The 14,607-nt window shown below is 41.9% G+C and overlaps 1 protein-coding gene across 3 annotated transcripts; it reads right to left on the bottom strand.

Annotated features, from left to right (window-relative positions):
* Nucleotides 1-1,618: 1,618 nt before the first annotated feature.
* On the bottom strand, nucleotides 1,619-13,429 carry LOC311141732 (sin3 histone deacetylase corepressor complex component SDS3). Of its 3 annotated transcripts, none has more exons than XM_084177164.1 (11): nucleotides 13,247-13,429; nucleotides 11,246-11,315; nucleotides 10,870-10,925; nucleotides 10,291-10,362; nucleotides 10,088-10,107; nucleotides 9,791-9,947; nucleotides 9,289-9,384; nucleotides 8,999-9,085; nucleotides 8,668-8,773; nucleotides 4,035-4,119; nucleotides 1,619-2,539 (listed from the first exon to the last, which is right to left on the bottom strand). In XM_084177164.1, exons 1-11 carry the CDS (start codon nucleotides 13,350-13,352, stop codon nucleotides 2,441-2,443), a joined length of 954 nt encoding a protein of 317 aa, XP_084033290.1. In that variant the 5' UTR covers nucleotides 13,353-13,429; the 3' UTR covers nucleotides 1,619-2,440. The 3 variants fall into 3 exon arrangements, with proteins under 3 accessions (XP_084033290.1, XP_084033292.1, XP_084033291.1); XM_084177166.1 differs by lacking the exon at nucleotides 13,247-13,429 and adding an exon at nucleotides 12,850-12,922; XM_084177165.1 differs by lacking the exon at nucleotides 13,247-13,429 and adding an exon at nucleotides 12,341-12,444.
* Nucleotides 13,430-14,607: the final 1,178 nt, after the last annotated feature.

Raw genomic sequence — 14,607 nt, 5'->3', positions numbered from 1 at the left:
ACTGTGCATTCGGAAAGTTAAGTTACAGCCTTATTCTAAAATGGATAAAATTGTCGTCGTCCCCCCCCCCCCCCATCTACACACAATACCCCATAATGACACAGCAAAAATAGGTTTAGAAATTGTTGCTAATTTATATTTTAAAAAATCCAGAAATATCACATTTACATAAGTATTCAGACACTTTACTCAGTACTTTGTTGAAGCACCTTCAGCAGCGATTACAGCCTCGAGTCTTATTGGGTATGACACTACAAGCTTGGCACACCTGTATTTGGGGAGTTTCTCCCATTCTTCTCTGCAGATCCTCTCAAGCTTGTCAGGTTGGATGGGGAACGTTGCTGCACAGCTATTTTCAGGTCTCTCCAGAGATGTTCGATCGGGTTCAAGTCAGGGCTCTGGCTTGGCCAGTCAAGGATATTCAAATCAAATCAAATCAAATTGTATTGGTCACATGCGCCGAATACAACAGGTGCAGACATTACAGTGAAATGCTTACTTACAGCCCTTAACCAACAGTGCATTTATTTTTAACAAAAAAAGTTAAAAACAACAACAAAAAAAGTGTTGAGAAAAAAAAGAGCAGAAGTAAAATAAAGTAACAGTAGGGAGGCTATATATACAGGGGGGCACCGGCTAGTTGAGGTAATATGTACATGTGGGTAGCGTTAAAGTGACTATGCATAAATAATTAACAGAGTAGCAGCAGCGTAAAAAGGATGGGGTGGGGGGGGCAGTGCAAATAGTCCAGGTAGCCATGATTAGCTGTTCAGGAGTCTTATGGCTTGGGGGTAGAAGCTGTTGAGAAGTCTTTTGGACCTAGACTTGGCACTCCGGTACCGCTTGCCGTGCGGTAGCAGAGAGAACAGTCTATGACTAGGGTGGCTGGAGTCTTTGACAATTTTGAGGGCCTTCCTCTGACACCGCCTGGTATAGAGGTCCTGGATGGCAGGAAGCTTGGCCCCAGTGATGTACTGCCCCGTCGATGAGAATGGGGGCGTGCTCAGTCCTCTTTTTTTTCCCAGAGACTTGTCCCGAAGCCACTGGAGCTGTCAGAGTGACCATCGCGTTCTTGGTCATCTCCCAGACCAAGGCCCTTCTCCCACGATTGCTCAGTTTGGCCGGGCAGCCAGCTCTAGGAAGTCTTGGTGGTTCCAAACTTCTTCCTTTTAAGAATGAAGGAGGCCACAGTGTTCTTGAGGACCTTCAACGCTGCAGAAATGTTTTGGTACCCTTCCCCAGATCTGTACCTCGACACAATCCTGTCTCTGAGCTCTATGGACAATTCCTACGTTTTTGCTCTGACATGCACTGTCAACTGTGGGACCTCATATAGACAATTGTGTGCCTTTCCAAATCAATTTAATTTAAGTTGTAGAAACATCAAGGATGATCAATGGAAACAGGATGCACTGGAGCTCAATTTCGAGTCTCATAGCAAAGGGTCTGAATACTGACGTAAATAAGGTAATTCTGTTTATGTTTTTAATAAAATTGCATTTTTTTTATCATCCATTTTAGAATAAGGCTGTAAAGTAACACAATTTGGAGAATGTCAAGGGGTCTGAATACTTTCCGAATGCACTGTATGTTATGAGAAATGCATCTTACACTTATTGACAAAAGGCAGTAACATCTTTAATAAATGGAACGCACAAAAATGTACAAATAGAAATTGTTAAGTTTCATCTTCATGTGCAAATAGAGTTCAGCCAAGTCCAATAGCTAGAGTGAATTACTCATCTAATGTCAATATTACATATACAAAATTAAAACCTTAAGTCAATCCAATACATTATAATTTTTTTTATAAGAAATAAAAAGGTCAATATACCAGGAGCAAAAAACTATAAAACAGACAATGTACCAGATGAAAAGACCATATGAAATGTGTCCATTTCCCCCCTCCTCCATGTATTGATTGTGCAGTTCAGACAAGCTTCGCTCTTAGAAAACATGGCATGATTCCAGCTGAACAACAGATCAAGGAAACTGTTACAGAACTATGTTAGGTGTAGAAAGACATGTAAGACCTATTCCAAAATCAGCTTTGAGCCCCTATGCACTTGTGTAGATCTGAGAGGATTGGATAGTGTAAGGAAAATGGAAAAAATTACACCAAGTCCATAAGGCATGGTGGAGCAATATCCGACATTTCTTATACCTGGGCTATCCATTCCTTTCAGCTCCACACAAAGCCTACAGGAATCATGACAATAGAACAAAAACCTCCTAGAAAAAAAATGGCTTCCACCTGTGCTTGATGATGGCCACCCTTCCAGTGGTCCTGATTGGTTGAAATGGAAGTCATTGAGAAAACTTCCTCCGGCACACGGTAGGGTGGGGAAGCATCATGAGGAGGAGGGAAGCAATGTACTTTAGAGAAAAGAACGAGAAGGATGCTGATGAGACGGAGAAACAGAAGAATGAGGCGTGTGCTCTATGCCGCTGACCGTCGTCGGATGACAAACGCTCCTCTCTGTAGCTGTCCCAGGTAGATCCTCATCTTGGTGCTGTCGCTGGTCTTCCTCACCCAGATCTGAGAATGGAAAACAGAACAAATGACTCATTAGCTCTCCAAGCAACAAGAAAAGAGCAGCTGTAGGTGAAATCACAAGTTCAGTGGATGAAAAGGCAGCAAAAAAAAAATCCCACAATTCCTAACAATCCACAGCATTATAAGTAATGCTGTCTATGATTCCTAAACTATAGGAGACATATGGCTAAAACGCATAGCTGTAGCTGGCACCAGATCAGTTTGTGCGGTCTTGCAAACTACACTGAACAAAAATATAAAAACGCAACATGCAACAATTTCAAAGATTTTACTGCATTACAGTTCATAAGGAAAATCTGTCAATTTAAATACAAATTCATTAGGCCCTAATCTATGGATTTCACATGACTGGGAATACAGATATGCATGTTGGTCACAGATCCCTTAAAAAGGTAAGGGCATGGATCAGAAAACCATTCAGTATCTGGTGTGCCCACCATTTGCCTCATGCAGCATGACATCTCCTTCGCATAGAGTTGGTCAGGCTGTTGATTGAGGCCTGTGGAATGCCCACCTCTTCAACGGCTGTGCGAAGTTGCCGGGATTCAACCGTGAAGAGTACATTTCTCCAGCATGCCAGTGCCCATCGAAGGTGAGCATTTTCCCACTGAAGTCGGTTACAATGCCGAACTGCAGTAAGGTCAAGACCCTGGTGAGGACGACGAGCACGCAGATGAGCTTCCCAAGACGGTTTCTGACAGTTTGTGCAGAAATTATTTGGACAGTTTGTGCAGAAATTATTTGGTTGTGCAAAGTGCAAACCCACAGTTTCATCAGCTGTCCGGGTGGCTGGTCTCAGACGATCCCGCGGGTGAAGAAGCTGGATGTGGAGGTCCTGAGCTGCCGTGGTTACACGTGGTCTGTGGTTGTGAGGCCGGTTGGACGTACTGCCAAATTCTCTAAAACGACGTTGGAGGCAGGTTATGGTAGAGACATTTAAATTCAATTCTCTGGCAACAGCTGTGGAGGACATTCCTGAAGTCAGCGTGCCAATAGCACGCTCCCTCAAAACTTGAGACATCTGTGGCATTGTGTTGTGTAACAACTGCACATTTTAGAGTAGCCTTTTATTGACCCCAGCACAAGGTGCACCAGCGTTACGATCGTGCGGTTTAATCAGCTTCTCATGCTCGGACATGCACTGTCAACTGTGTGTGCCTTTCCAAATCATGTCCAATCAATTGAATTTACCACAGGTGGACCCCAATCAAGTTGTAGAAACATCTCAAGGATGATCAATGGAAACAGGATGCACCGGAGCTCAATTTCAAGTCTCATAGAAAAGGGTCTGAATACTTATGTAAATGTAACTTTCAGTTTATACATTAGCAAAAAAATTCAAAAAAAACTGTTTTTTCTTTGGCATTATGGGGTATTGTGTGTAGATTGATGAGGGGGAAAAACAATGTAATCCATACTTTCTGAATGCACTCTTGTACCAGGCTAGTAGCTGTGGCTATAAGGGTCTGACACCCACCTCGTTTGTTCCCACAGAACTGATGACACAGCTGATCTTGGTATTCTCCTTTGACTCCAGGTAGATGGCCTGGCTCTTATGGTACCTGACAGGGTCAAGAACACAAACTACATGAGCCAAAAAAAACATTTGCACTAAAAAACACTTCACATCCTGGAAATGAATGGATGATCATCATCTTACCTTGCAGTCAGTAGAAATTTCTAAGCAGAGTCCTTAAAAAAACACGACATTTAAATTAACGTCGAAATATTTTATGTAGCTCCTTTAATATTTAATCGGCTGGCATTGACTGAGGGGTAAGAGCAGGGATCAGTCCATTCAGGTAAGAATGTAATTGTATATACACTATGTAGAATAATATCACTTGAGCACACAATACCTTTAAAGTGACATTAAATAGATAATCTGACAGATAATCTGCTTCCCCTGTATGACAACGAGACAGGTAATCTTGGATTATCATATACTCTGTCTGGGGAGAGAGTCACCCTGAGGTAAGTGGAGCAGTGAAAGTTGGAACAGACCGAATAAGACAGTAATCGTAGATGTGGATAGTACATTTCCCCATGGCCGTGGTATATCCAGTACCCTCACGCAAGCAATATAGTTTCACGGTTAACAACAGAGTGAGACTGTGAAAGCAGCAAGCAATACTTAGTGTTCCATCACCTGAGCCCGCTCTCTCACTTCAGAATTTATCAGAGCCTCCTGTAGCTCAGTTGGTAGAGCATGGCGCTTGCAACGCCAGGGTTGTGGGTTCGATTCCCACGGGGGGCCAGTATGAAAAATGTATGCACTCACTAACTGTAAGTCGCTCTGGATAAGAGCATCTGCTAATTGACTAAAATGTAAATCAGAGGCTACATGAAAGTCATGGAAAGTAATATCACAGAGGAGCACATTTCACATTTTCCACTCTTCAAAAGGAATTATTCATTGGTGCGTGATGTCCTATGAAGGGAGCGCTAGACTCACTCTCCACCCAAGGGGAGAGTAAAGCCAACACTCAGTCCTTTGTCAGAAAGCCATGTTCTAGCCCCATGATAGTGAAATGTAATGTAAATCCATGGTGGCAGGTAGCTAACATTCCCACAATTCATTGGGTAGTAAGACATAACCTTTTTCTATTGACATTACTACAAAATACTAAGATGCATTTTTATGACCACTCAGATCTTATTTAAAAACATTTGCAGACATGCCAGAAATATAGCCAGCAAAGCCAACAATTCCTATAGTATGTTAAAAAGGAGGATTTATAAGGGTGTGTGGCCATCTAGTGGCTAACAAAAGTCAACTGCATCATGGATTAAAAACACTCAATATTCTATAATAATGAACCAGTTTAGTAGATAACATGTTTTGCCCCATCTTTTTGGTCTATTAAACAGTGATAAACCACAACAGCTGTGAACAAAAGGAACACAATGGAAATAAGTTTGACTGTCACCCTAAATTAAAATCACCTTTTTGTTGTGTTTTTTAAAATAGTCTAATAAACCAAATTAAAAGGAAGATAAACAGAAGAGATTGTGATTGAACAAGCTAAGCCTTGAATGCATGTACCATAAAACGTCATTAAAAACGCAGTCTCAGATAGCCGCCGGTCCCTTTTAATAGCCGGGCATCAGCACACATTTCGCTGCAATTACGGGGGATACAAGGCACATCAGGCGCACGGAGAGAGAATGGTGCTGAAGCTCGTAATCGGGGGGGTGTGATAGGCAGCCAAGTCTTTGCAGATCTGCAATAGATGTGTTATTAGAATGTATATACTGGTCACAAACAGTGTGGTAGTATTGAGTATTCAAACTTAAGCAAACGCTGTGTGCATTAAGGAAATAGACGCCTGGCTCAGATAGAAGCTTGTTTCTAATAAGCGCCAGTTGTGTTCAGTGATTGAAGCAAATAAACTCCCGGGCTATGAATTGAAGTTTTACAGTATGTATGTACAGTGCATTCAGACCCCTTCCCTTTTTCCACATTTTGTTATGTTAGAGCCTTATTATAAAATTGATTAAATTAATTTCTCAATCTACACACTAAAGCGAAAACAGTTTTTTTTTTTTATACATTTTTGCACATTTCTTAAAAATAAAAAACAGAAATACCTTACTATTCAGACCCTTTGCCATGAGAGTCAAAATTGAGCTCAGGTGCATCCTGTTTCCATTGATCATCCTTGAGATGTTTCTACAACTTCATTGAGTCCACCTGTTGTAAATTCAATTGATTGGACATGATATGGAAAGGCACACACCTGTCTATACAAGGTCCCACAGTTGACAGTGCTTGTCAGAGCAAAAACCAAGCCATGAGTAGGGCTGGGCGATATTGGCAAAATATCGTATCACGGTATTTCATTTCATATTAATTTTTTACATTATGACGGTAAATGACAGTATTTTATGTTTGTGAATAATAAAAGTTCTCAATTTGATTCATGAGTAGTACGTGACCCTACAGCGGCAACACTAAGTGAATTCTGTTCAATTCAACCAAAAATAAAATTTCAGCATTTATCAATTTCTGCATTTCCTGCACTCATTTGAGGTCATTTCCGCACTGCCACGTAGGGCTGCACGATATTGGCAAACAACCTAGGCCTTACTTTTAACCAAATGTTGCAATTGCGATTTAGAGCAAAACACTTGGGTGAACTGTTGGAATCATGGAAATAGAATGAGTATTCTAATTCTACAGTTAGAATAGAATAGTGGGCACTTTGAATACCGTGTTGTTTGACATGCCAGGAGGAGTTATTGTGACAGGGTAGGAACCAAAGTTTGAATAAGTGTTTCCTAGGGGACCCTATAATCGTTGGCTATATTTGATGTTCTCTCTTAGCAACTTCATGTAGCTAACAATTCATGCTTCATGCAAACATACTGATTTAGGTCTACACCATCACGGGTATTATCAGGCTGTATAGCTAGTTACGTTTGCTCTGACTCAGTACATTTATTAGCTAGCTAGCCAGCTAACTAGTGATTAGCATTAGCGGTTAACACGATTCAGGCCCAACTTACTAAGAAAAGGCAAACTAGTCGTTTGCAGATGTAAGAAACAAACTACTAGTGTAATTATAGAACGCTAGTGGATTTATATTAAGAATCAAAGTGAAAACAACATTGTCACATGCTGAATTTACTATGCAGGCTAAACGTAAGTGTCTTGGTCAAGGAACAACAAACTTCCTCCTTGAGTGACAGGGGGCGGGGCTAGGTCTGTGTGGAAAGCCGCATGGAGAGAGAGAGAGAGAGAGAGCGGAGAGAGATGACTCAAGTTGCGGAGTAAACAAACAAACAAAATTACGTTACACACGGCGTATCACATTTAACAAATCAAACATTCAAATATTGTTATAGAAGGTAAAGTAAAAACCCAAACCGGTCTGTGCATCAATACCGGTATTACGTAAAATACGGTATATCGCCCAGCCCTTGCCATGAGGTCGAAGGAATTGTACGTAGAACTCCGAGACAGGATTGTGTCTGCAGCATTGAAGGTCCCCAAGAACACAGTGGCCTCCATCATTCTTAAAATGGAAGAAGTTTGGAAACACCAAGACTCTTCCTAGAGCTGGCCGCCTGGCCAAACTGAGCAATCGGGGGAGAAGGGCCTTGGTCAGGGAGGTGACCAAGAACTCGATGGTCAATCTGACAGAGCTCCAGAGTTCCTCTGTGGAGATGGGAGAACCTTCCAGAAGGACAACCATCTCTGCAGAACTCAACCAATCAGGCCTTTATGGTAGTGGCCAGACGGAAGCCACTCCTCAGTAAAAGGCACATGACAGCCCGCTTGGAGTTTGCCAAAAGGCACCTAAAGGACTCCCAGACCATGAGAAACAAGATTCTCTGGTCTGATGAAACAAAGATTGAACTCTTTGGCCTGAATGCCAAGCATCACGTCTGGAGGAAACCTGGTACCATCCCTACGGTGAAGCATGGTGGTGGCAGCATCATGCTGTGGGGATGTTTTTCAGCGGCAGGGACTGGGAGACTAGTCAGGATCAAGGGAAAGATTAACAGAGCGAAGTACAGAGAGATCCTTAATGAAAACCTGCTCCAGAGTGCACAGGACCTCAGACTGGGGCGAAGGTTCATCTTCCAACAGGACAACGACCCTAAGCACACAGTCAAGACAACACCGGAGTGGCATCGGGACAAGTCTCTGAATGTCCTTGAGTGGCCCAGCCAGAGCCCAGACTTGAACCCGATCGAACATCTCTGGAGAGACCTGAAAATAGCGTCGCAGCGACGCTCCCCATCCAACCTGACAGAGCTTGAGGCGCTTCAGAGAAGAATGGGAAAAACTCCCCAAATACAAGTGTGTCAAGCTTGTAACGACATACCCAAGAACACCTGAGGGTGTAATCACTGTCAAAGGTGCTTCAACAAAGTACTGAGTAAGTACTGAATACTTATGTAAATAAGTGATATAGCCGTTTTTAATTTTTTTATAAATTTGCCAAAATTTCTAGACCTGTTTCTGCTTTGTCATTGTGGGGTATCATGTGTAGATTGAGGAGGGGGGGGGGAATTTAATCCATTTTAGAATAAAGCTATAACGTAACAAAATGTGGAAAAAGTCAAGGGGTCTGAATACTTTCCGAATGCACTGTATGTACCATCTCTTGTCATAGTAGAGCTTTCCTTCTTCGATGCGGGCCTCATAGCGCTGTGAAGGGGCCTCCATTGGAGTGGTGGGCATATGGTCTGGAGACGACGGAGACACTGGAGGAGAAAACATGGCATGAGGAAAAACAAAAATCAGTCTAGTCATTTCAGTGTAAATAGTTAACTTACTATAACGTGGCCTGGGCAGGTCTTTATATTTAACAATGGTATCTAATGACTACAATATTTTCTGAACTAAAATCCTTTAACTTGTTGTACTTTCTTATTTTAGCTTAATAGTGCTTTAGACTAACAAACAAAACAATCATAAAAGTAGTATACCTGGACGCTTGGGGGACTTCAGCTGCTTGTTCAGTGTTCGCAGATCTTCCATGATCTGTTCGTCTGTTAGCAAATAGTTTAACTGAGGTGTGCCTAGTTAAGGACAACTCATTTAATAAAAATCATAATTTGTACCCAGATACCCGAAATGGCATTCTTTAAATAAGTAACAGTATCTGTTATACCATCTGTGCAAATTAGAAAAATTGTTATTGAAGACCGATGGATTCTGCACAGTGCATAGCTCGGGTCAACCCTTATATAAACAAGCAGAAAGTAGTAAAGGATATCAGGTGCAGGTTTCCTCCGTTTGTCTGGAATGGGGACTGGATCGTTGGGCCTCCTCCTCAACTTCCGGGTCATGATGGGTTTCACCTCCATAGAATCTACACAGGGAAACAAACCATGATCTCACTGCAGCTGACACCCATAAGGGAATAACTAAAACAGACAGATAAAATGTATATCAGTATATTGATAACTATAATATATGTAATGTAGTGTCATTATTACCTTACAGGTTATAATAACATTACTGCACTAACAAGATCTTCAACTGAGTGATTAGCATGAAATCTGCAAATTTTGAGTAAGAGGGAGAGAACACAATGCATCTAAGACTAAGACGTTTTAATTGGCACCCATGTTAATACCAAGGTTGTGAGATCTAAGATGGGCTTAAAAGCTTTCCCTCTCATCTCTAAAACACTTCCACTGCACTGACAGAGGAGAAATAAATGATCCTACATAGTCTTCTTCCTCAGCAAGGTTTTTTCTCAGTGATTCCCCTACCGCCAGTCAACTCCATTGTTAATTTCTCATTCTCTATCATCTTCTTCTTCTCCTCCAGCTCGGCAATTAAGTTTTCCTTCAGCTCAACCTTCTTATCGTCAAACTCCTTCACCGCCGCTTTCTTCTCTTTGATGTGGTTCCTCTCCACCTGTTCTTTCTGAAAGACAGAAAGAAAAAAAGAGAGAGGTAAGAGAACAGGAGGAGAGGCCCGGGGATGTTCACTGTGTCAAAAGGACATGGCAGGCGAATGATTCAATGGAATTACAATGTTAGGTAATAATATCAAACATGTCTTACCTCGAGTTGGAGGAAGAGATCTATAGGAAACAGACAACACAACAGAAACGTCAGTTAATCCCTGTCTGTCACATTGACTTGCGTCACAAAACCTACACAACCTTGGGTGAGTTCAAGAACAAATTATAAAGAAATGTGGCCTCCACACATGGAAAACTACTGAAACACCCATCTAGTTCAACAACAGTGCACAGTGATCCTACCAGCATTGCGAAGTCTCTCTTTGTATTGCTGGTCCAGCTTCTTCATTCTCTTCTGGTACTCCTGAAGTGTTCCTGCAGGGATGAGAAAACAGCATGTAACGCCAAACATATTCATCCAATTTTTGCAAGGAACAACTACCTCTGAGGTGTCATCTTAACAGTTGTGTCAAATGATAAAGGTCTGCTAAGCTGCTACTTCAGCATGTTGAGGGATTTATGACATTGCTAATCAAATAGATTGTTAATGAAGTGAGGATGATGAATAGATTATAGGATAGGGCAAATTCATAAATAAAGTAGCCTTGCACAAGCCAGAACAGCTCATAGGAGCAGGAGCCCATTTCCTGTTTCTGTAGAGTGAGGCAGCTTGATGTACAAGTATACCCCCTGGACAAGATACTAGTCTATCTCCTTAACACTGAGTGCCAAGCAGAGATGCATCGGGTCCCATTTTTACAGTCTTGGGTATGACTCAACTGGGGCTCAAACTCCCAACCTCAGGGCGGACACTAATCACAAGGCCACGGAGTTGGTTTAATTAATAAATGCAGTGAGGATAATTAGAAACAGTGACACTACCTTCTTGGAGTTGCGTCAACTGCCTTTTCAATGATGCCAACTTGTCTTGGTACATCCTGCAACAAAACAAACATGACTATCACAACCAACTACTGTATCTGTACGTTTAGTCCTTCAAGATCAGGCTACATTTTGAACATCATTTGGTCCATGTCCTCATCTATTCCGGGGCTCTCCAACCCTGTTGCTGTAGGTTTTCGCTCCAACCCCAGTTGTAACTAACCTGATTCAGCTTATCAACCAGCTAATTATTAGAATAAAGTGCGCTAGATTACAGTTGAAGTGAAAACCTACAGGACGGTAGCTCTCAAGGAACAGGGTCGCAGAGCCCCGATTACTCTATTCAGTGTAACCATGCATTTGGGGGAAAACTCACTGTTCTTTAATTTCCACATAGTCATCCTCGTCGTGCTTTGCTAGGTCAGTTTCACTGGCGTCTTCAGTGTCTGAAAAGGGGCAAAAGAGGCTAAAGTCAGTTATTACAGAGTATACTAGCTATACACCGTATGTTTAAGGTACCAAATTAGGCAAATTCATATGGCATGCCAAGACTACATTTTCAGAACATGTTGGTCAATCCCATTCCCAAGTCAATGATATTAATACTTTTATTACAAGCTGTCCTCCATTTAAAAAAAGCCAGGAAATAGTAGTAATGTTAAACTAATAAAAACATATGCAATCAGTAAAGTTACCTTTATTTGCATCACCCATGATTGTTACCAGCCATTAATGTTTAAACTTATATAAACGTATACCAAAACACCGAAAAACGAGCTGGGGAGGCTGATATAAAGGAATAGGTTTTCCCCCACTCATAAATTCAAATATAGCTTAGGTAGCAACGTTAGTTTATGTCGTAGGATAAACTAGGTAGTTAGCTACCTACTTTAGCAGGCTACGGTCACAAGGAAAGTGGAAAACTAGCAAGCTTGACATTCAGCGAACAGGCTGGCTCGTTTGTATCGAAGTTCGCTTTGAAACGTTGCAGAAAGAAATGTACCACGGCAGAAAGCCATCGACTCTAGTAATCAGTCGTTTCTCATTTGACCAGCCAGCTAATTCTCGTTTGCCGCATGTTGACTTGCTAGCACCGTTGCTAATGCGTAGCTGATGCAGCCAAGTTCCAGAAGTGTCGTGCGATGTGGCAAGCTAACGTTAGCTAGCTTAGCAACGACTCAATCAAAATACTTGTCTAGCTAGCTAATGAAGTGGGTTTCTTAGTTAGCTAACTAGGTAGCTCACGAGATAAAATCATAATTTTGCCGAACGTTACGTGACATCACCTACCTAACTTGCGAGCTACCCTGACCTAACTCGCTAGTCAACTAGCTAACGTTAGTTCGCTAGCTACTGAGCTTGCCAGCGCAAAGGTTTTGCCAGTTACCTGTCAGCTGATGGTACGGTAACTTTAGATATATAGCTACTAGTAGTTACTCTAGCTAGACATAGTTTAAATGGATGACCTTACCTTTGATAAAACAACTCTCCATTAAAGTCAGTTAACATTGGATAGCGTCATTGCTGAAAATGTGAATGAGCCCCAGCGCTTGACCGGGCCTCAAAATCTAACTATCCCAACCACCTTCATCGATATGCAAGGACAATTAAAGAGGTCAAATAAACACGTTTCTTATACTTCACACCAAGACCGTGTCAGAACGGGCCACTCAATGGTGGCAAAGCAAATGTTGAGCGTTTCTCGCCACCTGTCAATGTTCTAACGTTACTGAGAATGACTGCCTGCCTGGAATTGTTCCTAACTTTAGTACTAATATTTTAACTTTTAAAATGATCGAGATGGCAGAATCGAGACTCCAATGCATGGGGATACCAAGATGTCCACCACCAGACCAGAACACGGTTTGCTGTAACGTTAACTCATTAGAAGATTACAGCCAGGCTTGGATGCAAACCATGAAAGTTGAAAAAGACGAACTCCTCCCCCCTCTAGTTCTACAACACTGACAGGTAGCTTACTTGCCAGCTAGCTAGTAACGTTACTCCTCGTGTGAACCTGGTAGAATATGGCCTTACAAAGGAGTTGTTGAATATGGCGATTCTCCTGAATCGCCATATTCAACGTCTCCTGTAAATCCTGCCTGATTCTGGTTCACTCGTCGTGGTGACCGATCCCCCACGAATCGGAAGCCTGTGTTGTTGTTGATTTAGCTAACGTTAGGTAGCTATCGTTACGATACCGTTGCCAAAGCTAACGTTAGCTCAAACGTACTGACTTTACAATTCAATGGGGATGAGTTCCTTCGACAAGTGTTTCACTGTTTTAATATAATATTTTAACTATCTAACGTTAATGTTCCTTAGCAAATCTAACAACAAGTGTAACGACGTTCGTAAACGAGCTAGCTAACGTTACCTTCTTCCGAGTCTCTTCCCCTGACGCTTCGATCATCGTCCTCACTATCAAGTTCTTCTTCATCATTGTAATAATCTACCATCGGTGATAGTAAAGTGGAAGCCATATGATGGCTAGCTAGTAAAATTGTAAACAAACGTTAGATAAACAATCGATATGAAATTTGCAGTTCAGAACAAAACAGCGCCTACATATGTTAAGACCCCAATATGTGAGATGGCCGCCAATGCGCCTGACAAAATTCTAAAAATCACAAAACTAAACAGATACTTTTTAAAAGTTATTTTATCAAACCCTTGTGGATGAAACTTGTACTAATAGAATCATGTATACGTTAAATTGCAGTTTTCCCTATAACTGCACCTGATGTGTGTTGTCTAAGTAGGCATTTACGAGGTCAGCACTCGTGCAGAGCGCAAAGATTTTCGCGGTTTTGATATTCTTCTTCGTCTCCTTCTTCAGTGGGGTTTATCGGCGACTGGCATCCAACGTAATAGTGCATTACCGCCACCTACTGTACCGGAGTGTGGGCCAGAGACGGATAAACTCAATTCTAACTGCCAGCCCCGTTGCTCTTAAAAAAGATAACAAAATATTTGAGACTATATCTAATGACGTTCTACTCAATATACTCTTTAAACTAATTTCCTGTATCCCTTCTCCCTCATACTAGATCTCATCCTCTCTCTTTCCCTCTGATCCTGCCCACACTGTAGCAATACATGCTCCACGGTCTGTTTCCTGACAATAATCACACTTTCCTGTTGGATGCTTTCCTATCACATTTAATGTCTTATTCAACTGGCTGTGTCCCTTAATCTTGTAAAAATAGCCTCCTCTCTTCTGTCCCTTCCTGCCGTCCTCCCCTCCCCGACTTTCCTCTGTACTTGAAATAAATACCTTCCCTTATTATCTCTTCACCATCACTATATATCTGTCTTTTTGCCTCTGTCTTGCTCATTGAAACTTCAACATCAACATCCCCACTACTAAGTGCTTGTTTAGCCAGTTAATCTACTGCCTCGTTCCCCTCCAGCCCCACATCGGCGGGGACCCACGTAAATCTTATCCTTATTCCCATCTGTTTAATCCTGCCATGGGTTTGTAGCACCTCATAAAGCAGGTCTTGTCTGCTATGTGAGCTAAAGGACTGGAGACGCATTAACACTGCACATGAATCAGAGCAAATAACTACTCTGTCTTGTTTGACTGCCTCCACCCACTGCAAGGCCAACAGTATGGCCATCAGCTCAGCCGAATATACAGCCAGATGATCTGTAATACGTTTCTTGACTTCCACCCCACATTCCTGCACTACAAATGCTGACCCAGTACGTCCTGTCCTTGGATCTTTTGAACCA

Source organism: Coregonus lavaretus (genome assembly GCF_964263955.1).
Source record: "Coregonus lavaretus genome assembly, chromosome: 14".
NCBI classification, from domain to species: Eukaryota; Metazoa; Chordata; class Actinopteri; order Salmoniformes; family Salmonidae; genus Coregonus; species Coregonus lavaretus.
Note: the sequence above shows the minus strand (reverse complement) of the source record. Positions and strands in the feature narration are given on the sequence as shown.

Bases quoted from the DNA above. Each gene is read 5' to 3' on its own strand.
- LOC311141732 (XM_084177164.1), bottom strand. From the start codon at position 13,352: ATGGCTTCCACTTTACTATCACCGATGGTAGATTATTACAATGATGAA. The intron at 8,774-8,998 runs GTATACTACTTT...TTTCTCCTCCAG, and splicing joins GAAGTCCCCCAAGCGTCCAG to TGTCTCCGTCGTCTCCAGAC. The intron at 2,540-4,034 runs GTGGGTGTCAGA...TTCCATTCTCAG, and splicing joins GTTCTGTGGGAACAAACGAG to ATCTGGGTGAGGAAGACCAG.